The sequence below is a fragment of the Bombus impatiens genome, unplaced genomic scaffold, assembly GCF_000188095.3.
Source record: "Bombus impatiens unplaced genomic scaffold, BIMP_2.2 scf_0217, whole genome shotgun sequence".
Lineage (NCBI taxonomy): Eukaryota > Metazoa > Arthropoda > Insecta > Hymenoptera > Apidae > Bombus > Bombus impatiens.
This window is the reverse complement of record NT_176636.1, coordinates 1,315,623-1,341,256: the sequence shown is the minus strand read 5'-3', so window position 1 is coordinate 1,341,256 and position 25,634 is coordinate 1,315,623. Positions and strand designations below refer to the sequence as shown.

General features: G+C 36.4%; 1 protein-coding gene and 1 long non-coding RNA gene across 13 annotated transcripts in view; one reads left to right on the top strand and one right to left on the bottom strand.

The window, feature by feature from the left end:
* Positions 1-25,634, bottom strand: part of LOC100749757 (spectrin beta chain, non-erythrocytic 2) — a 58,095-nt gene that overhangs the window by 9,147 nt on the left and 23,314 nt on the right. For 4 of the 5 annotated variants that reach the window (XM_012383465.3, XM_012383462.3, XM_012383464.3 and 1 more), the window contains exons 4-12: positions 6,654-6,879; positions 6,278-6,555; positions 4,567-6,187; positions 3,186-4,485; positions 2,070-3,113; positions 1,704-1,989; positions 886-1,104; positions 339-781; positions 40-93 (exon numbers count right to left, since the gene is read on the bottom strand). In XM_012383465.3, the coding sequence (XP_012238888.1) occupies positions 40-93; positions 339-781; positions 886-1,104; positions 1,704-1,989; positions 2,070-3,113; positions 3,186-4,485; positions 4,567-6,187; positions 6,278-6,555; positions 6,654-6,879 (5,471 nt within the window). The remainder of the gene's footprint in view (positions 1-39; positions 94-338; positions 782-885; positions 1,105-1,703; positions 1,990-2,069; positions 3,114-3,185; positions 4,486-4,566; positions 6,188-6,277; positions 6,556-6,653; positions 6,880-25,634) is intronic. The other variant, XM_012383463.3, reaches the window with a different exon arrangement.
* Positions 7,375-13,380, top strand: LOC112212570. 8 transcript variants are annotated; one of them, XR_004461398.1, is made up of 5 exons: positions 7,377-7,650; positions 7,738-7,992; positions 8,530-11,354; positions 12,007-12,945; positions 13,021-13,380. It is a non-coding gene; the product is annotated as an uncharacterized LOC112212570 (long non-coding RNA). The 8 variants fall into 8 exon arrangements; XR_004461397.1 differs by having other exon boundaries at positions 13,017-13,380; XR_004461394.1 differs by lacking the exons at positions 12,007-12,945; positions 13,021-13,380 and having other exon boundaries at positions 7,375-7,650; positions 8,530-10,501; positions 10,605-11,882.

Here is a 25,634-nt window from a genome sequence, read left to right as displayed (position 1 = left end):
TAATATTTACACTTTATGCTACAAAATCCACCAACTTACATCATAAGAGCATGCTGCCTCTGCACTTGCGTTACAGGGTCATCATCGTCTTGTCTGCATTAAATATATGTACAAAAACAGTTAGTAACCCAACACCGATATAATCATATCCTTTATTCTATATTACCCTTTTGCAATCATATTAAAAACTATATTAACTATACATTACCAGAAATAGTGCATTATTAATTTCGAAAGAGTAAACATGCATTTGGTGAAATAAAAGATTCCATGTAACTTACACCAAAATTCTAAGTCCATATTATATACATCATTGAAATTACGAGGTCAAATCTTACCCTAATTGTTCTTGTCGTTTCTCGATATCTTGAATATAAGGACTCTCATTAGCGATTAACTTTCTGGCTAATTCTTCACATTGGTTAAATCTTTCAGAACCAGCCTCTATCCTATGTTTAAAGTCGTTGAATTTGGCTTGCAGTATTAGTAAATGTTCATAGTCTTGACCATAGTCTTCAGAAGCTGCTGCCTGTTCCTGTTCCTTGATCCACTGTTCTAATTCTCTGCTTTCTAGGAAATATTCATGTCGATACATGCTCTCCATCAAGCGTTGTTGTCTTACTGTAGCCAATCTCTGCAATGCTCGCATTTGTTGGACGATTGCTTGTTGCTTATTTGCTATTGCTTTGCTGTCAGGATGTTTCGCATTGATCATAGTAGCTGCAGTGTGTCCCATCTCTGTTACAATGCCATTGTAAGTGTCTAACTCTAGTTCAACCGCCTGAAAAATTATATAACATTGTATAAAATATAGAATTTTCTTATATTAATAAATTATATTTTATAAATATTATTTTTTTATAAATTAAAGACGTGGAGGTCAACCTTGTGTTTTGTTAATAATTTTGTAGCAGCATCACGATCTCTGCCATAATCGGTTGAACTGAGAACATCGTTCTTTTCATTCAACCAACTTTCAACTTCCCCTGCTTCGAAGAAGAATTCCTGTGCTTTTAAAGATAAATCTAGAGCTTTGCTTCGTTCTCCGGCCTTCTCTTGCAGGTCTTTCCATGCTTCATCAAGCACATCGCATAATTCTCGTATCTATAAAGGAATTAAATATGTTAGTATAATTTTAACATGATTGTATAAGCAATAACATAAAAGTATAGATCAGGAAACATATTTTACACATAATTTTTTTATCAACATATAAAACTAAATAAAACAAAATTTTGTTAATATTTAAAAATATAAAATAGCTTAAAGCACAATGTAATAAAAAATAATATATTGTGTAACAAAATATATTTCAACGTTAAAATAAATCACGTAAGACAAGCACATGCATGCAATAAAAACTTCCCTGTTTCTTATTTATGAAATATATCTAAAATTTTTAACTTTTTTCACCGGAAAATTTAAAAAAAAATCTTGATTAATTAGATTAATTTTTTTTATTTTTACAGCTATTTATCAAATGATATTGTTACTTTTCAAACAAAACAATGATATTCATGCATCTGTGCCGACCTTACCTCTGCAGACCCAATATTCTTGTAACAGTCCCAACTGTACAAAAATTATAAACTTTTATTTCAAATTAATCAAGTATCTATCAAAGAACAATAACAGGGAAAATATACGCATCTGGTTTTCCCTAGAAACCTTTCAAACAATATTTTTACTATATATATTATTACCTTCTTTTTCTCTGGATGTGCCTGATCGATCAAAGCCTGTCCAGAAGCGGCAGTTTTGTCTATCATTGGTTGATGGCCAGCAATTTCTGCTTCTAGTTTCTTGTGTTTCTTATGCAATGTCTGAGCTTGATGCAAATTTTGTCCCAATGTCGTCGAGGATGCCTGAGGAAGATGATCTTTTATCCATTGTAATTCAGCATCCAGTTCAAAGCCAAACTTGTGGAATCGTAAGCTTTCTTCTAACGCGTCTCGTCTTCTCTTGGCTGGTTCTTTCAAGCTATGAAACCTATCAAACAATAAAAATTAAATTTTAAGTATTTAATTATTTTTATCATTACTTTTATGTTATACAGAGTATTTACGCACTTTCTTTGCGTGGCTTGACTGGTTTTCAATATATTCGCAGCATCAAAGTGACCTTCATGAGCCATCTCTTCGCCCATGGCAACTAGGTCATCCACTTTCTGTTCCCATTGGCACATATCACTCTCAAGTGTCTGATGTTTCTTCAACAGCTCCTTACAGCTCCTAAGATCCATTCCCACTTGTTTACTTTGCAAAGAATTCTCTATTTCTTCCAGTTTCAACCTGGCATCTTCCATCGTTCTATTGTAACCATGTTGAGAAGCAGCTTGCCTCAACCTGCGACCTTTTTCCAAAGATAAGGCCACCAATTGTTCCCATTGATCATTTAATTCTTTCAGTGTTTTTCCTACATCATCTGATCTATAGTTCTCCTCAGATATCAAAGCTTTCCCAGCTTTGTTCACCGCTCTTAATTGTCCCTCATTAGCTCTTAATTCTCTTTCAAACGCTTCGTGCTTTTGAAGCTTTCGTTCAAGATTATTTAAATCTCTATAACTTTCATCAGATGCCGTCTTCATTTTATCACCCAACCAGTCTCGTAGGTCATCTACTTCTGCAGAAAATTGTTGATAGTGCTCTGAGGCTTTTAAGGCTGCATGACGACGCTGAGCAGCATCCTTGACTTGATTTCTTCGAGCTAAGACTTGATTTCTTCTGTCATTAATATAGTCTTTCTCATAATGATTTTGAGCGATCAATTTGTCCGCAGTATCACTAAACGCTTTCAATCTATCATCCTGAGCGTGGAGAGTGTTTTCAAACTTTTCATGCTGCTTCAATAAGGCTTCAACGTCATCGAGGGATTCCCCTAAATCAGTAAATTCTAAGAACGCTTCATGAGAACTAGTAGTAGCTTCGATCTGATCAGCCTCGCGATTAAACTGCTGTAGCTCTAAGCACTGTTGCAACCAGGCTTCTTTTGCCATCCAATCTGATGTTACAGCCTGATATAAGCCATGCAATTTATCTAAGCGTTCGCTGACATCCAACAGGGCTGGATTACGATGTAGTAATTGGTTTCCAAGTTCTTCAACCTCCCGAAATCTGAACAAATAAAAAATTATTTATATCATTGTTTCAATTAATTAAAGAAATACGAAATATTTAAATACTTACTCGTCTTCTCGGGTTCGTATGTCTTCTCCAAGTTCCATGTGATGTTTCCTAAGTTGCTCAGCTGTAGCAACATCCCTAACAGGTTCCTCAACCTTCATTGTCTCTTGCATATCGGCAGCCCAATTAATTAAATTCTTTGAGCTGTTCATGAAAATCTGTTGACCTACTGCATCTTCCAATCTGGATCTGCGTTCCTTAGCCTTTGTTTGAACTTGATTCCAAAGTTCTTTGATTTCATTTTGTCTGGCATTCACATTGTTCAATTCATGTGGATAGGAGCTCTTCACGCTATTTGCTAATAAGTTCACTTTTCGTACTTTTTCCTCGACTGGTGCCAACTCCCTCTCCAATTGTTGATGTCTTCTTTGCAGAGCCTGTACTGTCTTTAAGTCTGGTCCAAGTTCTGCAGTGTCCAACTGAGTAATTTTTTCTAACATCCAATCATGAGCTTCGTCACAAGTTCTGTTAAATAATTCCACACTGGAAGCCCCTTCTAGGCTCTTTTCTTTCTGTGCCTTTAACCTGTTCAAATGGTCCCAAAGTTGATGGATATGCCTCTGCCTAGCCTTGACCTTATCCAACTGACTATGTCCTTGTCTAACGAACTCATCGACTGCAGCATCTATAGCTTCTACTCGTTTGCCTGATGCTGAAAGATCTGTTAAGAACTTTTCGTACTTTCTTCTGGCAGTTTCAACATTATCTCGCGTGTCATCAGCTCTCAACATCTTTTCTTTATCCTTGATCCATTTCTCAAAGTCATCACATTCGCGATAGAAACCATAAAGCCTTATAGCATCCTCTAACAAAGCATGTCGTTTCAATGCCAATTCTTGAAGTTCGCTATAGGTATCATTGATCTTCTTCAGTCGTTTCTCCACGCTATCTCCATCAGATGCCGTCTTCCTTTTAATTGGTTTCACCGTTGACTTTATGGACTTCACTCTTCTGACTGGAACTAACTGCTTAACCATTTTCGTTTTTTTCACTCTCTGTGTAACTCTAACCTTCTCTGGTCTTCTAACCTGAACTTGTATCACTTTAGGTTCCAGTTCACGAACATAATTCGCTGGTACGAATCCATCGGTGCCATCTGCTTTTCGTACGCTCCACCAGTCAGGATTTGTTTTATTTAATAAAAACATTACTTCACCCTTTATCATTTGCATACCTTGGCCACTGAATGGATACAAACTCTTTACTTGGGGTACCAATCTATCTTCAAAAACAGTTCTAGGTTCTAGTCTTTCTACAACTTCATCCACCCATTCATCTTGAGGAACTAGTCTAATTTCTTTACCTAAAAAAAGAAAGAAACATTTTTGAAATCTATTTCATAGAAGAAGTATTAAAGGAATTTTTACTAAAAACCAAAACTTACTCCATTCTTCTTGTTCCAGTTCTGCAACGGGTTCTGGGTCAGCGGATAATTCAAGAGTAGAAATTCCAGACTTGACAAGCTTCTCAGCCTGCATGTTTAGTGATTGTACATCACCTTTGTATGCATTCAGTTCTCCTTCCAAGTCCTTGTGTCTTTGTAGAAGCGCTTGAGCGCTAGGTTCGTCAACGCCATAGTCTTCGGAGGCCACAAGGGCCATCTTCTCATTCATCCAGGAATCCGCCTCATTTGCATCCGCGTAAAATTGAAAAGCTTCCGCTGCATCATCTAACTGTTTCTTCCTCAGAGCAGCTAACTCTTCTAAGACCTTCCAATGCTCTTGCAACGAATCAATGCGATTTTGAATTTCCAAAGCTGAAGGATGACTGTCAGCTATCAGTTTTCTACCAGCATCGCATAATTGTTCAGATTTAGGTCTTCGTACTTTCATTTCATCCTGAAGGGCTTTATGCTTCTGTTGCAACGAAATTACAGCACGCAAATCCTTGGCTGATATTCCAGCTTTGCAAATACGTTGCTTTTCAATCAACCAGGATTCCTCATCCTCATGATCTTGGAGGAAGTGGAAGAAATTCCTGGCGTCTTCCAAACGAGCCTTGCGTTCCTTACTGTATTCTACTAGATCATCATAAGCTCGGTTCAACATTTCTAACTTTTGTTGTAACAAAGGCACCTCTTTGCTCTGAGGTTGTGCCAAATGCTGAGCTGCTTGCCTACCAAGTCTTCTCTGAGTCTCTCCAAGAGCAGTTACTTGCAACTCTTGCAAGCTATGCTTCTGTAACAAATTTTCGACTCCTAAAAGATGTGGACCAACATCTGTACTTTGGAAGTTCAATTGCAGTTCTTGTATGGAGGCCAAAGTTGTATCAATCTCTCGCATGAGACTCATGAGAGAACTCAGGGCAACTAGATTAGATTTGTGATGATCTAGGAGTGCTAGAAGCTCCTTCCATCTCTGGAGGACTTCCTGTTCCCTGACTTGCACTCTTTCTAACCCATGGTAATTTTCTCTCACTAGTTCCTCTGACATATTAGTCAAATCATGAAAGCGTTCTTCGCGAGCTAAAATATCTGCACTAATAGCTTCGTGTTTCTTCACTGTGGCGTCTACTTGAGCCAAATTGCTACCATATCGTGGATCGGTCAAAACTTGAATCATTTCTTTCAAGTAACCTTCTCTTAGAACGCTTTTCCTTTCAAATTTGTAATTTAATTGCTCTAGTCTTTCTTGTCTAAGGAGTTCAGTCCTGAGGGCAACTTCTCGGCGATGCTCAGCTCGCTCTAGTTCCACCCAATTTCTTTCAATATCGTGTATTAACTGACCTTCTTGGGGCGTAAAAGCAGGCTGGTTCAAGGATTTCAATTGGGTATTAATGTGAAAATACAGAACTTCTATTTCAGATCGTTCCTTGTACTTTGGTGGTTTCTCTACTGTTCTGTATTGCTTGAAAGCTAACAATTCTTTCTGAATGCCTTCCAAGGAATTAGGGAAGTTTCTGTTTTCTAATACTTCTATCTTCATCTTGATCCATTCCAACAAGTCTGTTGTAAGCTTTTCATAGTGAATCTTCATTTTGTCAGCGTCCATCATTTGTCCCACAATCTAAGGAGAATAATATTGATTTTTAAGATTATTTAATAATTAAATCAATGAACTTTAAAAAGCAGATGTATAATATAAAAATTCACTTACATTCGCAATTCTTTTGCCGCTCTTGATCTCGTTTTTCATCCTGGCGAAGGTGTGATAGTAAGAAGCAACGTACGTGATGATGGATTTTTCATCAGGCCGAGCAGTGTCAACATCCTCCGCGTCCAACAATCGCGGAATTCCAAGTTCCGAGTTGGCCACATCGAAAGCATAATTAAGATTGTCGATATTTTTATTTTGCTGTAATTCTGACCAATTAACTAGGTCTGGTCTGTGAGCATGGATAAGCGCATTGAAACCAAGACCGCTTCTCCATGAACCTATAATCAACCATACATTTATGTATACATATGTACAAATTGTAAGTTAATTTCGTAATTAATACAAAATGCAAAATAATTGAAGCTGCTGCATTTACCAGTGAAATCTTGAATATTAACACCAGGATATCCATTAGTCTTCCTCTGACACCAGAGTAGTAGAGCATCTTTGGCCGATTTCTTTTCACTACTGTCATTTTCTTCGTCTACGTCAATCTCAATTTCTTGAATTTGGAATCTCAAGATAATAGTCCAGATTAAACCCAGTATCAACCTTGGATTTCCATCCACTATATCTTCTGCTCCTATACTCTCCAGACGAACCTATAAACCACAAGAAGTTAAGGTAGACTATGGGTTTTATGATAAATTTAAAGACACAAGAACATACAGAATATATAATATGTAAAAATATCTAAAATATCCAAAGCATAATCGCGTTACAATATTTACTAAATGAGACAAATCTTCATTTTGATTTCATTCCTTCATTTGACAAAAAAGCTCATACAATAAAAAAAATCCCAGCTATTTTGTATTAAAATCTCCAAAGATTAGGAGATTAAAGTGCCCAGAGGCTTTTCCAGAAATTACTTCATCTGCTTCCATTAAGTAGTCCATCAAAATTAAATCTAATACAAGAGTTAAATATGCATAATCTAATGATCATTCCCACAATCCTTTCTATAATTTTATTTAGGCTTCCCCTTTTCTAAACTTTATTAAAGCTTCCAATTCTCTGTTCAGGTGAATGCAAACGTATAATATACTCATAGAGAATTTATGAGGAGGGATCGGTAGACTGCTAGCACAATGATAATTCGCATTCCAATGTGCACGTGTGCATAAACTATGTGTACTCTTGCGCGCGCGTACACGAGTAAGTAAAAGAGCGGAATGCACGCTGGCTATTGGCATCGTGCGTATTGCGTAAACAGTGGGTCTTAATAGACGCCTGTGCACGAGCATCTTGCTATGATAAAACGGGCATGCATTCGCATTGCGTCATGTGAAAAGTAACAACTGCTGGACGGCCTTGGGTACAGCACATTGTGATAATGCACTTATTGAAAATAAAGGAGCTAGATATACAAGGTACTGGGTCATCCACTTCTGGTTGTCATAAACGTTCGAAAGTAGACATGAATAGACGTTAGATTGAATAATCACTGTCACTTTTAGCTTTGACAGTTGAGGAATATTTCTCCTGAAAGCTAACGAGGAAATCGAGTGACATATGCGTCACTTTCCTGGTAAGATAAATATGGAAGAATGTTTAATCTACGTGGCGTTATTTTTACAGATTGAAGTATCCGCAGGCTTATTGAAGTGCAGAGCGCAACGATAATATCGACAAAAGTGTCATGGATACTAATAACCTAACCTAGACAAACTTGTCTAGCTATCTAACATCGAAAATCGATCTCGTTGTATCAGGTTATAGATACAATTATATTTGACACCTATTATTTACTTAAAGGAGACTATAGATTTGTAGGAAAGTACAAAGATCTATAGAATGCGCCTAATAAGCAACAGTATATGGAATATCCAAAGAATTGTACTCGTTATAATTAGACTCTGGATGTTTATGCAAAGAATGCATATAATATAAAGAAATATATGAAATATTAAAAACATAGCACTTGTGAAACGAATTTCTACATAGGTTCCATTTTCCTACTTGTGCTGATAAAAATATAAATTTGCACAAGCATTCGCAGTCCAATTATAAACATATATAGGATCTTAGTCGCATTCATAACAATATGGGTTTGCGCAAACATCCGCGGTTTACTAATCGTCATTATAAAATAGGTAGGTAGCCATTATAAAATGGTATAATTTATTTTATAGTATAATTTCTAATTTATTTTATAGGTTTAATAATCACGTAGATAGTGCACCGTATACAACGTTCGTTTATTTGAATTGTAATCATACAAGTGCATAACAAATATATTGTGCTACCAGGTTGATCTTGTAGAATGAAGTTGTATCGGTGTTTCAACATCGACTTATGACTTCATTGATTCCTCCGATACGTTCGACGGAACGTTATGAACGACGATCCCGAAGAAACGCTCGTGGGCCAACAAACAGCTCGACTACGTTATTATACTTAATCGCGGTGTGCGCCCGAAGCGCGACGTTCTCGCGATTGCTGGAATGCCGTCCGATCACTTGTACCGGGTCTATCAAGGCCGTTGGGAAATGAAAATCGTTTCTTTCTGGTCGACTTATGGAATCCAAAACATGTGGGACATTAAGAATTTACGTGGACAGGAGAAAAGGCATCGATGGTAGGTAAAGACGGGTCGGTATAAAAATAGAGTGCATCCTGAAGATGCAACCTGGTTCCACTACGATATAACAGTTAACGATAAAATCAAATTGTACAAACGTGCACTAAATCGTACTTGTCGGTGAATTGGGTCGTTCACTTATAGATCGGTCGGTAATTTACCTACGTTCCATAACTGCATAAGCAGTTATTAAATATTTGATTAAATATTGGAAAATTCGCTACTATGCTATTGAATTCCGGATTGTAGAGAACGAGTACAACATGTTATAATCGTTTGAAAACTTTTTTCAATAAAATACGATAAAGTCGCATCTTCGTACCTTGAGAGTTTCGGACAAAAATAATCATATTCTACTGTTTTCGCAGATATATAGAGGGTGATCCGTAATTCATGGACAGAGAGATTCTACGACTTAAAATAAGAGGAAAATCAAGAATAACACAATTACGCTGGTTTTGTTTCTGAGAAAATCGATGACTTCATTTGTACCATGAATACAATACCTGAAGCAGAGTGACTATCCTGTATATGGTTGAAAAATAGTTGGGACAATGGTGTGAAAAATATCGTAAGTGGGAGGAACCAGGACAAAGGTACAGACTTTGAGTGATTAAATTTATGGTTTTGATAATTCGTCGTAGTGAATTACCGTTTATATAAATATAGAAATGAATGTCGCTGTTGATGGCATGCTGATGATATCATTGCAGATTGTCTCAACAAGCTGGCAATACTTTTTAGTACTTATACTTTATACTGTTTACAGCATACTACTCCAACAATACTCTTTGGTATTTTTCTTATTAATACTTACTATAATTATTTCCATATTTCCCATTCCATTTCATTTCAAAGGAAGTTACCAAATGAGAATTTCGATATAAAGGATAAAATATCACGACTGTCTTTGCTAATGCGAAGGTCTTTAAAGGAGGGATTAAGTAAAAGAGCTAAATGGTACCAGAAGACGATTTACCTTCATGACCACTCTCATTTACATACGGAAGTTATCTATTTCTCTAAGCGCGAGCACCGAACCATTACGTTCCATTTAATTAACAATGTGGCAGACAAGCTTCCACCTCGAAGCGCCTCGTAGATCGATGTTAACCACACGTTAGAATCAATCATCGCGCGTTCACCGGTGAAACGATTAGCTTACGATGAGTAAACAAATGTTTGAACGATGCGCATTACACGGCAGAGCAAATACGCTGCTTCCTGTCGCGTAATTTGTAGTCGTGACGCTCGCTTCGTATATGTAACGATCGACGCGATCACTCGATAATAACAGATTCAAGAATATTTGCATAATACCTACCAGTATACACAGTATACGTTAACCACTTCGTTGTACCTTCTATCAATTTTGCCATCTAATATATTATGAGAACGTCGTCGCTGCAAACTGGTGCGAATGTTCTACAGGATAGATCAGTTTGATAGAAGAGTAACTATTGTAGATAATGTACCATTATCAGTCATGGTAACGATCTCGTCACGTGAAGCGCACAACGTAACAACAACACAACAATTTTGTAATCTTGTTTATTTTCTTTTAGATCTACGATCAAAACTTGCATGATACTTATCACAGATTTGTGGTAAGCTGAAGAAGAGGAAGGCTAAATCTAGAGGTTTGAGTTCTCAAGAAATCAAGATAGCTGCGATTCACTCTTTTAAAAGTAACTAACTTAGAAGTTATTAATAATTCATTTTCAAATAACGCTCTGCTTTCAGGCTTTTTACATTTTTCTACGTTAAACATGGCCAACTCCAGCCACCGTTTCACGTCACGACGTTAGGATACAGTTACCCTTGCTCGCGATACAGATCATTTCACTTAACGCATTTCAACCACTCCTCGAGCGTGCCGCGATGGGATCTGAAACACTTCAAATCGTATCGCGTCTGTATATTCAAATCACTTCAAACATGATTCGAGGCTTGAAACTCTTGATCGCGTAGAAGGTCTTTAAAATCTTTAAAATCTTGGCAATCTTAGAAGTCTTGATCATCATGGAAATCTGAATCGTCTAGGAAATGTTGAAAATTGTGATCATTTTAAAAGCCTTGATCATATTAGAAGTCTCGATCATCTTGTGAAATAAATGTATGTATGATAATTTGATCTTTCCAGGCGTTTTATAAACACTTGTTGCCGCCTGCAAAACTGAATCTAACAGTTTCAAAACGATCAAGACTTTCGAGACTTTAAAGACTCAAAGTTATCAAGATTTACAAAAGAACTTTAAACTTCGAATCATGTTCGAAGCGATCCGAATTTGTCGCCTCATACACAATACAAATTCGAAGCGATTCGAAGTGTTTCCAAATCCCATAACTAGCCGCAATTCGTGCCTGATAACTAGGCGAACAGGACAACAAATTGAAGGAGCCAACATCCAAACGCACAGCATGATTTTTCGACGACTATTATCTTCGTGGCTGTATTTCGCTACAATTTCATCGACACGTCCGTTAACCCAGGTACACACATTGACTGTCGAATTTCCAACCAGCCAAATTGCATACGATCACGTTATAAGCGTCCAAAGTATCAGCGTATGGTGTATGAATAATGAATGAGCCTCGGACTGCATAGTAAGACTGAGAATACGGTCTTATACGGTACTGTTACATCCAGCGAAAAGGTGGGGTTGCACAGTTAAAACTCGTGCAACGAGACAGCCGGCCAATAAGCAGGCATAAAGACGACGGCGTTAAATAACCGGTACTCGTCCTATCGGCCGATTGCTTTTTGTTGTACGCCATGGCACGTCAGCTCGAGGCTCGAGCACCACTCTGTCGACCAGTGAAACGGCTAATGTTCTTGTTTTTTTTTTTCTTGCCTTCTTTCTGTTTTCATTCTTCTTCTCCTTCGCGTTCTTCTTCTTCTCCTTGTTCCTTTTTGCCTGATTCTTTTATTCTTTGCCGAGTTCGATCGAATCGAGAAAGATCGAAAGGACGCGTTCGATGAAAACAATTTTTTAACAAAGGACTCGATCGTGTTGCGTTCGTCTTATGCAGCATAAACGTGTAATATATTTAGGGAATCGTAAGAAAAGTATGTTTTGTAATAAGATGAAATTCTGATGTCTAATTTAGACATACTGTATATTGTACAATATCTATGTTTTAGGTCAGCTTTCTGTATAAGAAGAAAATAGAGTTACCAGTCATTAAGGAGAATGTACCACATACCTGCCTCACCAAGTAGCTACATATTCTGAGATAACACAAGCAATTTGTATCACACTGAAGCTAAGAATTTTTAATGCCATCTTGTAACCAAATGACGAAGAACATACACATTACCTACTTCGATAGTCTATAGAATTATTTAATTTAATCCGAACAGATGCATTTATTAATCTATACACAGCATAAAATAGAGTTCCCGGTAAGTGCCTGTATGTTCAGGGCTAATTTCGAGGACGATTTGAAAAATTTCGATGCGGTGTTCTCGAGGAAGATTTAGATGTATGAAACGTTAACCTACGACAAAAGGGAGCACGCATAGAACATTAAGAATATGAACCAGAGACAGTACACGAATATTCGCAACAAAACAGCGATCTTCTTCAATGCGAGCATGTTTAGAATCATGTTTAGAATCGCTGCCACAATATAGCGAGACGATATGATCCCCCCTTCGAGCAATGTCTTTCTCTTCTTAGTGCACGGCATGTCAGAAGCTTCACGACTTCGTTGTGTGACAACGGGTGTTGTTTCACGGACTGCGGAACACTTACCGAGCCAATAAAGACTCACGAGATTGTCAGCCATATTATTAAAAAAGATTATATACGCATAATACATATTATAGTATATCATAATTAGAAATATTCAACTTGCAAATAGGAGAACATTTATTACAATTCGTATGAAACTCGATTCTATTCGCACTGAAATTTTTTCATCGACGTATACAGCTAACACAACGTCATTTAAAAGGACATAAACGCCTCCACGGAGTGCGTTTAACCCAAGTCAATAAATTCATGCTTAAGATCGATATCGTGTGCATTTAACATCTCCCATAAACTATCTTACACGGTGAACTAGTTCCGTTGGCCAGGTAACGAGCATTGATCGATTAATTTCATCAGCATTGCTTCGCAGCAACTTTACGCATCATTTTCTTGTTAGACAGGTTGCCTCGGATATACGTAAAGTCGACGTCCTTAAATGCATCATGCGTCTCGTAATACTCATCCGATTATCCGTTCATTCATTTCGCTTAATTGCCCACACCGTTATCAGGCGGGCTTTAAGCTGAACGTCTGAGGAACGCTGTATCCTCGGTTGTTTTATAAAAAGACAAGTTTATTCATATACGGATCACGTTATGATAATGTGCGATTAAATTCATATATAGGTAACTATGCTTGCAGAGGCAAGTGAGACTAGTTGTGGAATGTATGAGAGAGGATGTTGAATCACAGGCTGAAGCTATAATTACGTACAAGGATTATGGAGAAAATAGTAAAAAGAATAAATTATAGTAAATACACCATACTAGATCTTTGGAATTAATAAACTGTGTTATCTACACTTCATTTTCCTGAAAACATACAGTGTAATACGCGTATGTATATTCCATTGATCTCATATTTTTTTAATTTCGTTAACCGTAGTACATTAACATCAATTACTAAAAAGAAGTTTCCATGTAGAAATTAATGAACAATGTTATTTTCCTCTAAATTTCCTGAAACGATACAAAGCAAAGAAACGAAATTAATCACACCAGTGTGGTAAACATACTACAGTAAACAACAGGGTTCAGGCAGACTGTGCGAAGCCAATGGAATGGTACTAGGCATTCTTAATGCATTTAACGTGGAATGCAACTCCTACGTTCCCTGCATCGACCGACACCGTGCTACAACCCGCCTGTGAACTCGCTCGTTTCGTCCGACGTTTACTGGCTAAAATGTGACCGCTACAATATAGCGTGCAAAAACATGCACCGTAACCAGCGATACGATCGTTATTCAATAATTTACAGCTGGGTGGTCTACGTATAAGTCGCGCAAGTCAAGATGAAAATCGATTACCGCTTTTGTAAGAAGCTCATGTCCGATGAAAAAGGTAGTAGGTAGATTGGGGCAGCAAGAATCACTGACTGCTTATGAAGAAACAAATTGGAATCTCATTGTGTATGCTTGTTCGCGTGTTGACTTTGACGGAAGTGATCGCAACATGCTTTGAAAGCGTTGCATTATAATCTGACTTTAATCAAGATGATCAGAAATCTATTGTGACTACTAGATCACAATGTAAGATTATGGGCCTGATTACGATGGCTTGCTAATGGCACTCTTCAAAAGCGTGGTTTTGGATAGATTAATCATTCGTGTCACAATAAAATGCAACGAAACCTCGGAGCAACTTGTTATCGAAGATATTGAACAGCGATGATAATTTGAGCAACCTTCTTCTGTTCTCTTCTTTTGTTGCTGCGTATTCCAAAGCATTTCTAACATGCAGCAACTTACAGAAACATTTTGCCCACATCGAAGTAATTGTGACTTTTTCAAGAAACATGGAACAACAACAAAAAGATTCACAATGTTGTTTTAATGAAGACGTGGTTTAACGATATCGATCTATGATTCTAAATCTACAGTATGACAAAAGACGTATGTAAATAATTACATCCATTCTAAAAACACTATAACTAGTTGAATTCCAAATTCTCGTGCGACATTAAAAAGTTGCAGAGAAGATTTAAAGGTGATGTAAAATATTAAAGGAGGATACACGTATCAGGACTTACTATTCTCAAAAGCACTCGAAAGTTACGAAGAAGACCTAAGAAGTATGTAAAATGATGCTAGGATATCTAGAGTACAAGTAGAAAAAGACATAAAGAAGAAGATAGGAAAAATGGTCCAGGAAGCCTAATGGCGACAACCGGAGCTCGAATTACGCGGAACGTCCAGTGGTACAGGTTTAACGGTAAAAGCGGATAAGCGACTCATCCGTGGTGCTTGTACGATTCCTTAAACGATGACGAAACATCGAGAATCATTCGTGTTGCACCGCGTGCGCTGCACGGTCACGATCAGGAATGTCCTTTCGCGAGCTGACGTTCGCGTGCCTTCGATCCACATTCCGCAGCCCTGCCAAGAATGCGCATCGCCAGTTGTAAACGATGCCGTAGAAAAACCGCTACATGGCCCGACTTAAACAAGGGGAGAAAGAGAGAGGATAGGGAAAAGTCTAGTGGATGAAAATTACTAGCGAATTTGAAACATGTTTGCCCCTTTGATCTCTACACTCTCTACACTAGCGTTGCCCGATCATGATTATTTTCACTTGAATGACGCTAATTCAGTAAGTTTATTTGATTTCTCTTGGAATGTGAAGTTAGGATTCATGATTATAGAGAGATAGTAGAGAGAGAGAGAGTTCTTATGCATGTAATTTTGAGAATAATTCATCTATCTCTGTGGGAAAGGATTTCAGACGAAATATTATTTAGTATTTTTATATTTTTTCTACGTAGTAGCAATTACCTCGAAGAAGTTAGAATTATAATTTGGCGAATTGAAGAAGTAAGAAGAGAAGATTGAGGTACTTCGTTAAAAAAGATTTACAGAGATTCACCTAGAAATCGTTGTCGTTCGTACAATCATCGTGAAGATACGAGATCCCGTGTAAATAAAGATATTCGTATTATGCTTGATAAAATACGTTCCAAGAAACGTGCGTTTCTTCCTTATCAATTTTAACGACACATACCGCTATAATACTTGAATATGTAGTAAGACCCATGTCACTTTTATATCACAGCATCGAAGCGTCAGTAAATGGATTTTATTACACGAGGCAGCGCGTGAATACGAAAAATTCGCAATTCCTTCGAGTCGTCAACCCATTAAACGTGAAACTTATCTCCCGAGGAACATAATTAACTCACTTCTTTTCCCCCTTTCTTTGCGGTAAAGATGCAATTTTTGCCATAAAAATATTATATAGATATATATCGTCTGCTTATTTTCATGCAAATGGCTTCATTTTCTAAAGATTTAATTTATCGCTTGATCTTTCTTAAGTAATTGGTATGGCAAATTTAATTATCAATCTTTGGTAACTTAACTGACTGAGTGATAGAGATATGAATTATAAAGTACACAAGTAATTATTGAGTTAATTTCCACAATTTCTTCCTTTTGCGTCGCTTATACAATTAACTCAACAATTATCTACAGTGATCTTTTTGTCCTTCACTTTTTGCACATTCCAATTAACATAAAAAAATAACAAACCACAGGTGCAAACCACGAATGTTATGCGATGTTTTAACCAGAAGTACCTTGTACGGTTATAGAGCACAAGGTTGATCGAGAAGCCTTCAACAATACCCAGAGAATACATCACTACGAAACAAATAAATCAGCTTTCGTAATGATGAACCGACCGAGGAACGCTGTTCCAGTCTCTGACCAGCAATTCCGCAATATTTCGTTCCTGGCCAATGGCAATGCAACCAACTGCAGACGATGCTATCATAGCAAACCTAAGACGATGAAGTTCTTTCTTCCTGAAGAATTCAATACTCTGTTCACGTTAACCACAAGTTTGCAGATTATCATTAAATCACAAACTATACAATATTAAATCTTTTTCTAATCTATGTTCTATTCCTTCAATAAATCTCACGCACATAAAATAAAATTGTAACAAAAAGGAAAGATAGTAACTGAAAAAAAATGTACAACGCTCTTTAGAATAGTTTAAGATCGTTTAGCGTTATGTACCTTGCAATAAGCTGAAATTTATCAAGTTACAGAACAGTTCAAAAAATTCAAATTGCCGGAGTGTTTTAGAGGTTATGTGCAAGAAACGTAATTCCATTTGCAACGGGATATGAAACAGTATCGAACAACGCGTTGAACAGCTGGCCAACGAGAACCAACCGCGAAGATCAGCAAAGAGGTGGATATCTGTTAGAAGGAGGTTGGGGCCGCGTCCTTTCGGTTTTACGACCGTTTCGCGATGTTGATGGCCCACTGGTCGTTTCTACGAGGCAACTATTCCGACAGAATCGTAAATACAGGGAAACTGCCATAGCGAGGGCGAAATGGGAGTGTACAGTTTGTACAGGTCGTTCTAGAACAGTGACAGTTTATATAAATATTTTGTGATCTCATATATTATGTATTATTGGTTCTTTGTATCGTTTAATTGATACAATTGTTGATATAGATACGTACTCTCTAATCAATTTCCAAGATAATCTGTATATCCCGATCATTTATATCAATGTCTCTTTAATTTTGACCATTCCATTTAAATTTATAGTATACTATATGAAGCGCTCTATAGAAATTAAAATTGAATTATCCCCTATATAAACAACCAAAATGCAGAGGTTATCTAACAAGAGTATGAATAACAATCTGTAGTTTTGATATTTAAAATTTTTATATAAATTCAAACGTGAAAGTATCCAAAGAATGAAAAACGGTTATCTAATGTTTGCATTAGAAAATAAAAAATTGAAAACATAGGAATGATTGCCCACACTATGACCACACATTCAGTTTCAGGCTTTTCTATAAATTTCTATAGCTAAATAAGATAATCTGTGAAACACTAAAACAGTTTGTAAATCACTTGACACATGACATTCGAAAGACTGTATAACTCTAACCAAATCTAATCTAAACTTAATTCCAACAGCAGCCAAACCAGTCTAACTATTTACGTGTTATGTATATACATGACATCACGTATGATACTCGGAATGTCCTATATAACTGGAAGCATCTCAAGAAACTATCATTTCAAAGCATTTGTACAAAATCTGAGCACTTCAATTAATTCTATATATCTACATTTCTGTATCACCTTGTATATAAGTTTTCATTCGAACACGCGTGGCCAAAATTATGAAGCGTCCTGTACTGCTTTCTCTGACGGGTGCTAAAAAGAGAAACTTGGGAAATGCATACGAGGTCACCGGCATAAAATCATGGTTAACTTAAAAACCGAATATTTATGAACCTCGTCGGCCATTAATATCGATTGTTTATAGGGCAATACGTACACACGGAAGAACCGTAAGCCATCCACAATTTATCGAACTGTTGATCAACCTAACCTCTATCTTAATTTTTAACGACCACTTAAACACATTTTATTATACATCTTACATTTGCAAGTCAATTTCCATTGTTAAAGGAAATAAATCGTGCAATATTTCAGAAGTGTAGTGTGCACCGGATATAGGACAGAATACCGGAAGAGGACGAGTTCCGATGATAATTGTTCCACCACAAAATCGATCGTGACTCACGACGACATTAAGTCAGGCATCCTACGTAAATCCTGCGTTTCATTATACAATTGTCGGTGACATCACTAATTTATCTTTAAAAAGCACGAATCTTTCTTTCAAGACCATGCTGTAAATCAGCATTTGACGTAATCGTAAATCATCATTATATATAAAAGACAAGATATTCACACTAATAGTATCATGTCATTCCATAAATAATGTACTTTACATTTCGAATTTCTATGGAAAAACATTAACTGGCGAAGTAATTTAAAAATTCACAATTATTATAGAAATATGACAAATGATTTTTCCCTGGTAACCATGTTGTCCTCGTGTACCACAAACGATTCTGGTTGTCTCGACGGCTATTTCTCTACGGTGAAAATATTGAGGCACACAACGGCGAACTCGTGCCTTGTCAGCGTTCATTATTAAGTTTGCGAAATATGAATTTATTTATCGAACCATAAACTGTTGTATTTCTCTTGATATATAGAATTACTAATCTCACTAACGAAAAAGAAATTTGGACAAATTTCCAAGATCACCACTCAATTTTTAGCGTTATCTGAACCTGACAACGAGAACTTTAGAGAATAGGCGAATGTGTAACGGAGTAACAAATAAAAATCCTCAAAAAGATAAGAGCCGATTATCCTTTGTAACATAATGTCACAGCAGATTGTGATTTTTACAAAATGCAACTCAAGTTGATGAACAACTCTTTTCAATGCCGCAAAATCCGATATTCTGTTTATTAACTGTATTTTAACACATTCAGAAGTAATCGCAAAAATTCTCTTGATCTTCGCACTATGTGCCTGTTCCAATTACTGCCGCAGCAATAAATCAGCTAATAACTGATAACACCAGATCGTTCCAATTAATTGTTTACCGAATTCCTACGTCTATCGTGGTCTCAAAACAAAGTTTATCACACGGTTATTCCATATCTTTACGCTGTTAAATATACAAGGTGTTAAAAAAAAAAACATTCAACATTTGTACAGTACATAAGACACGCCATACTGAGCCAAAAAGATTGTTAGTAAACACAGGTCAAAAGCTCGACTGTTTTCGAGATATATACATCTTTTTATGTTTGCATCGTGATTGACTTACTGGCTTCTACGTGCCGCATACGATGTTTACCTCAGTGTTTATGAACCACGTTCTCAATATCTTTCACTGGACCTTTTATTATGGACGTAACTATTTGAAAAGCAAAGTGCATTCTTCGCTGATAAGTGACCGAAGAATTACGTAACCGAATCTGGCATGCTTGTTGAATAATTCGTCAGAGATCTGGAATTTTCAAGAGAAATCGCAACTTTGTAAGATAAAGATGCCAAGCGTGCATGGAAATGGAAGGAGGACGTGTGGAACAGCTTCTGTAAATATCGAGAACTCAATAAGTAGCGAAACAATCATGATACTAATATATAAAAATATTTATATGTCAGAAATGGTTGAGCTTCCGACCTATATGTACTAAGGTTTCTTTACTCAGTACCGTGTATCCTATGTACTACATAAATAATGGATGGTCTCTTTTTAACACTTTGTATAATCTGCGACAAGTCACTCTGATTCCTTGCTCCTTTCACGATAATTGCTAAGAAATGCAAGTCACACGTTCCCCTGGCTGCACTTTCACCGAAACTTTTTACTCGGTCCTTTCAATGAGTCCGCTTTTAATCACGCGTACATGGAAAAATATAAATAAATTCCTCCACTCATCGGTTTCTTGTTGGTTAAATGATGTAACACGTGTGAATCTTGGTAGTTCTTTTGCAAGATGGCGCAACTAATGCGAAATTATGAATAGGCTATGTTACAATATGAAGTAAGGTTAGGAACTTAATTGTACAGGGTGATTCAGTTAAGATTTCTACCGTACATTCGTATGTTTCTAGACTTGTGATTTTGATTCGATGAATCAATTAGATGTTTATGTACTTACGCATTTATAGAAAAGATATGTGGAAAAATCTATAAAATATCCATGTTTTATATGTTTGCTTGTTTTTAGATTCGAAAGTCTCGGGCGCCAGGAAAACAATAATTTATTTAAATAGCTTACGATTACGATATGAATTTATTTTTATTCGACCAATACCAATCCAATCTAGTTGCTGCATAATCTTTAGGCTGATTTAAATTGGTACGATTTCACCGATCCTAATCATTCATATTGAAAGAAAATAATTTAATTTTCTGAAAAGATATTTTTATCTCCTCGCAAGATGGACATTCCTCATTAAAAAAAAAACAAAAACTAAAACAAAAATAATCATTTTGAATCTCACGAGTTCCCAGTTTCAAGAGTTCGGAAACACAAAGCTTGGGTTTGAGTTTCGCGAATATTCCAAAATCTAAAAATCACATTTCGATCTATCTGTGGTTAAAACGCTATTCCTGATCGACATCATTGAATTACACTTTCTGTGAGTGAAACATCAGGGAAGAAGTGTCATTGAGTGTCCACAGACAGCCAGAAGCGTCGGCTGAATGTGTGGACAGGCTCGTAAGAGCGGTTCTTCGTGGCGGAACAGCGTCTAACGCGAAATGATCAGCACACGAGCAACGTATGTGCCGTCTGGTTTCATTTCACATCTGCGGGACTCACGGTCTAGCAAGTTTCGCCTCGGTCGCTGACCCTTACTTCTCTCTTTCTCTCCGTGTCTCCCTGTTTCGCTCCTTTGATCCTGCCTCCAGTTCTGTCCTCCTTCCAGAGATCTCCTCCTCTCTCTGTCTTTAATTGTACCCTTCGATTTCGATCCCTTTCGTTTATCCGTCGCGAGATCCTTCTATTCGGATCTCGAATCAATCCTTAACTCTCTAATTTAAAGGGTCTGTTGCAATCAAGATACAGACTCACCTTCGAGTAATTTGAGCAAGCCAACAAAAACCAACCGAACATCGATCAAAATGAAATCACTTTTCGTACGTGTTATTGATTCGTAATTAACTAATGCTCGTAGTAAACTTCTAATTGGAGAAGATACGAGACGATGTGCAAACAAAAATTACACCAACGCTCCATTTATCCGAACTCGAGGAGCTCGTCGATTCTCCTCGCTACCAATTATTTTTCGTTTACATAATAGGAGCTCGCATTTATTAGATAAGAGAATTCAACCAACAAAAGTTCTGTTAATCGCTCATTAATTAAAGTTACCAACAAATGAAGTTCCTACTGTATTCCTAACTGAATACTAAACTGCAGATAAAGACTAATTAAAAGAGAAACGTCTAGAATTGGCTTACGTTTTTCATCAATATAATTAGGCCTCATACGTGTATCAACGACGAGCATGCAAGCGTAATATCTCTAAAATACCAATGCTTGAATATTCCAAAATACATTCTAGCGCTTCAAAAATTTAATACTCCTAGACGAAAAGGCTTTGGTACTCTAACATTACAATATTCTAATACTCGAATGTCTTAATAATTCAAAATTCAAGTCAGAACCTCAAGTATTTCAGCTAGAAGCAAACATACGATAATCATTTATTATTCACGTTATAGTAGCACGTCAGAATAATTTACTTATAATTCTCAATGATAATTGATGATAGACTACTTGTAAATAAATAAAAAAGAAGAACCTCAAGTATCCCAAAAACCAAAAGAATCCAACACTCTGATATCTCGATATTCCAATAATCCACTAAATCAATATTCCAGCATTGTAAACTCAGCCTAAATAATCTATCTGTAACGCGTTGCACAATAGATTTTACAACCATTTTAAAAGAAAAATTATTAGCACTAAAAATCCTAAAACTCCTCCTTTTTCTCAGACCGTACCTACGTTACTCCTCCCTTATCCTTGAGATTAGACATTGAGAAATATTACCCTTGTACGTATGGTTATTTCAAGCTGCAAGGGGACTATGGTTTCTCCGAATGGCCCGAGGCTACCTCCCTAATTACTGTCGGCTCCGATTCTTTCGGTCATGGGAACAGCCCCTAGAGCGAGAGCCATCCACGTTTTAGACGCAGTTATCTTGTCAGAGCCTTGGATACATAGTTACAGAATGCTCCACGAACACTATCCTGCAATCCTGCAGCATAATGTTCTCTACATCCTCCTTATCATCATTTGCATTCTTTCGAAGTTCCAAATTCCGTGTCTTTGTTTCTTTTTACTACGATACAATGTAAATGTATTTTCACAGTATGACTCTTTTATATTGTTCAGCTTCTATATTTCCTCTGAGTTTTCCTCAACTATTCGGTACAAACTACATATCGTTGAAAGGCTCTTGAATTTTTATTTCATTTTTGTATCTTTAAAAAATTGTTCGAGTTTAAGAGAAGCATATAAAAATCATCATTCAAAAAAAAAGAAAAAAGAAAAGAATGACGCTCCTCTGGCTTATTGAGCAAGATGTTAAAATCCAAGAATTCGAAAACTATAGTAGTCAAAACAAATTCATCATAGTTAAAAATAATAATCACGACGTGCTCATGAATTAGCAATAAATAACGCTTGTACTTTGTATTCCAAAGGAGAATCTTACAGATTTACGTAGGTGATATGCTGTTGCACGAATTATATATTTGTGGAAATATTTATTATTAGATAAAGAGTTACAAACAATTTTCATATATATTTCTATTCGCTTATCTTATCACAATACTATTACTGGGGCTACGATAATACAGAGCTTTTAAGGAACAAAGCAACAGTATGGAAAATAAGAGAATTTAACCATAAGGTAGATGTATTCTATGCAGCAATGTACAGCATGTAAACCGAAAGCTCCAACGTTGATTACGAACAGGTACATAAATTTAATGCTCGCCTAAGATCACGTCCGCATATTTTACACTTTTTATACGCGATTAGCAAGATGCTTTACGTAACGAGGTTGCCGCGAATCGCGTAACATGAGCGGTAATAAACACGCGCGAAACATGTCCTTTCTACGAATAACTTTCCAACCGCGAATTACCCGCTTGATAGATTCGTCATTTGATAATAAGAACAAAAGAGATTATCAACATTTCTGGATTAACGATTCAGATTAAATTTTTCTTTTATGATATTTCTTCTTTCGCAGGATTAAGAATTTTTCCTAATTAATACAATCTTTCATATTTTTTAAATTCCTTCTGATTCTGGGCAATTATTTTTTAAATATCACAAAAAAGTCATTTCTTTGAAAGAAGATGCGTTCCCTAACAGAAATATTCTTCTTTGCTGAATCCAACTTCTCCTTTGATGTATAATAATCTTATCCAGCTAAACCGCTTACCATAATTCTATTTAACTAAGCTAATTACACATTTATTAATCTATACCTAATTATTATTTATTGATAAACCCAAACACTAAAACTGAAAATCTGTAATCACTAGTTTAAATTAATTTTAATTTAAAAATGTCCCTAAAATTTCTCCAAGGGACTAAAAAACCACTAGTGTTTCCTATTTCTCCTTCTAGATTTAATATACAATATTTTCATCTCGTAAAAAATAGCTATAATGTGTCAACTTATCAATCAGACGCCCCAAAGTGTACTCGATAAACGATCACGATCGGTTCAACAATGACATATTCGAGTAACAAGTCGCGAATGATAATTTGAAACGATATGTGCAGAGGAATGACAAATGTCGAAATCTGGGGACAACCACACCCAATCGAATTTGGTACGCGAATCAATCACCATAGTCTGTATATATAGTCGCTTGGTTCACCGAGTGATGGCGGGCTATATCTCCCACCAGGATCATTGGAAAGGACACGGCTATTTCTGGAAGGTGATCCTCGGCTAATGCAAACACATTCCATAAACGTCCCAACGATTTTTCATCCGGTTTAGAAAGCGAGGGAAAATCGGCTAACGCGACGAATTTCAAACCTGCAAATCGCGAAAGTATTTGACGAAAGTTCCGCATTTGGCAAAACTGACACGTGCAATGTATGCGGAAATGCGGATTTTCTTTTCTTCCAATCGATTCTCTGCTTTTATAAGAAACCATTTCTGATTGAATTTCATTTGAATCTAAATGTAATATTGCCAGCAAATTAGATTACGTTTCCATTAATGACCAGAAAAATTATGAGTATTAAAAAATAATAACTGTTACTTCTTATAGATGACGATAGAGAATGACAATCTTTCTTAAATTTTCTTCTTACATTTGGACTATAGGGATCCCTAGAATCCTAGGGAGAATCTAGATTCCCTAGATATAATATTACCTTAATCCTGAAGTATGTGAGAAAACAATTAATTTAAAGAACGCTTAAAATATTATATGATTCTTTATGAATCGTTTAAGCATCTAAAATGTTATATTTAATGTTGTTTTTATGAAATTTTTCATAAAGATAAAGTGATAACAGATTTCCATTAACTAAAAAGTTCTGTTTAAAAGGTACAAAATATATTGCATAACAATTTTAATATGGTAATTAATTATTATTCTTATCATCGAAATTGCATAATAATGTTAGTCATGTATAATGTATAGTGTTTGGGTGTACTTCTCATAGTCGATAGACCATACGCCATAGAAGTTTGAAAAGACATCCTACGTGAACGCGGAACTTGCGACGAAGCCCTACAAGTGCAAAGTCCTCGCGAATGGCCTCTATGCTTCGTAGCTTATGACATAATAGTTTTATGTATGCTGCATATGGCGCGACGTAATGTAGTTACGGGATCGTGGGCGCAAGATGCGTCTGAAAGACGTTGCTTCTAAGTATTGTGACTTTTATAATTTATTCTTGTCGTATGACTTGGTAAACCAAAGGAAACCGTTGCAAACTGTTTTGTCTCTCCAGAATTATACATAGAATATTCTACACTTTCGTGATCTCCGTGCTTCTTTTAAAGATTCAAAGCCCTAGGTTGTAAATTTCCCTAGATCTTACACTGCTCAAGGAAATCTTATTTATTAAAGGAACCTAAAATCATATTATACTTCGAAGTTTTCTAGTTCTTAATCTTCGATCTTCAAAGATCTTGGATTTTTCCAACAGGTACAAATTTCTATATTCCCGAGATCTCAAATTATTCTTTCGAAGGAAGAAACTCGAAGGTTTTTATACTTTATATTATAAGCTAAAATCCTATATTTTACGTTCTTCACTTCTCTAGAGACATCGAACGCTACACGTGTGCATAGCATTTATGATTTTGCCCAAGAAAGATGATCACGATCAGAGTCTCCCATTACCGGAAGTAGCAGCCACGCGTCGCTTATCTCATCTTTTCTCTTACGGTTTCACGTGTTCATTCTTCTGATTTTGTAGCGCTCTTAAAATTCGCGAAACTAAATCACTTTTAATTTTCATGTCTGGCATCATTTACACTTAACCGTAATTAGTCAGTTACTTGAATAAAACGGCTGATAGCTCAAGTGTAACGAAACGATCGAGCAAACACGAGTCGGATGCCAGATAATACATATAGCCATTTATTAATGTTCACGGCGAGGAAAAGCCT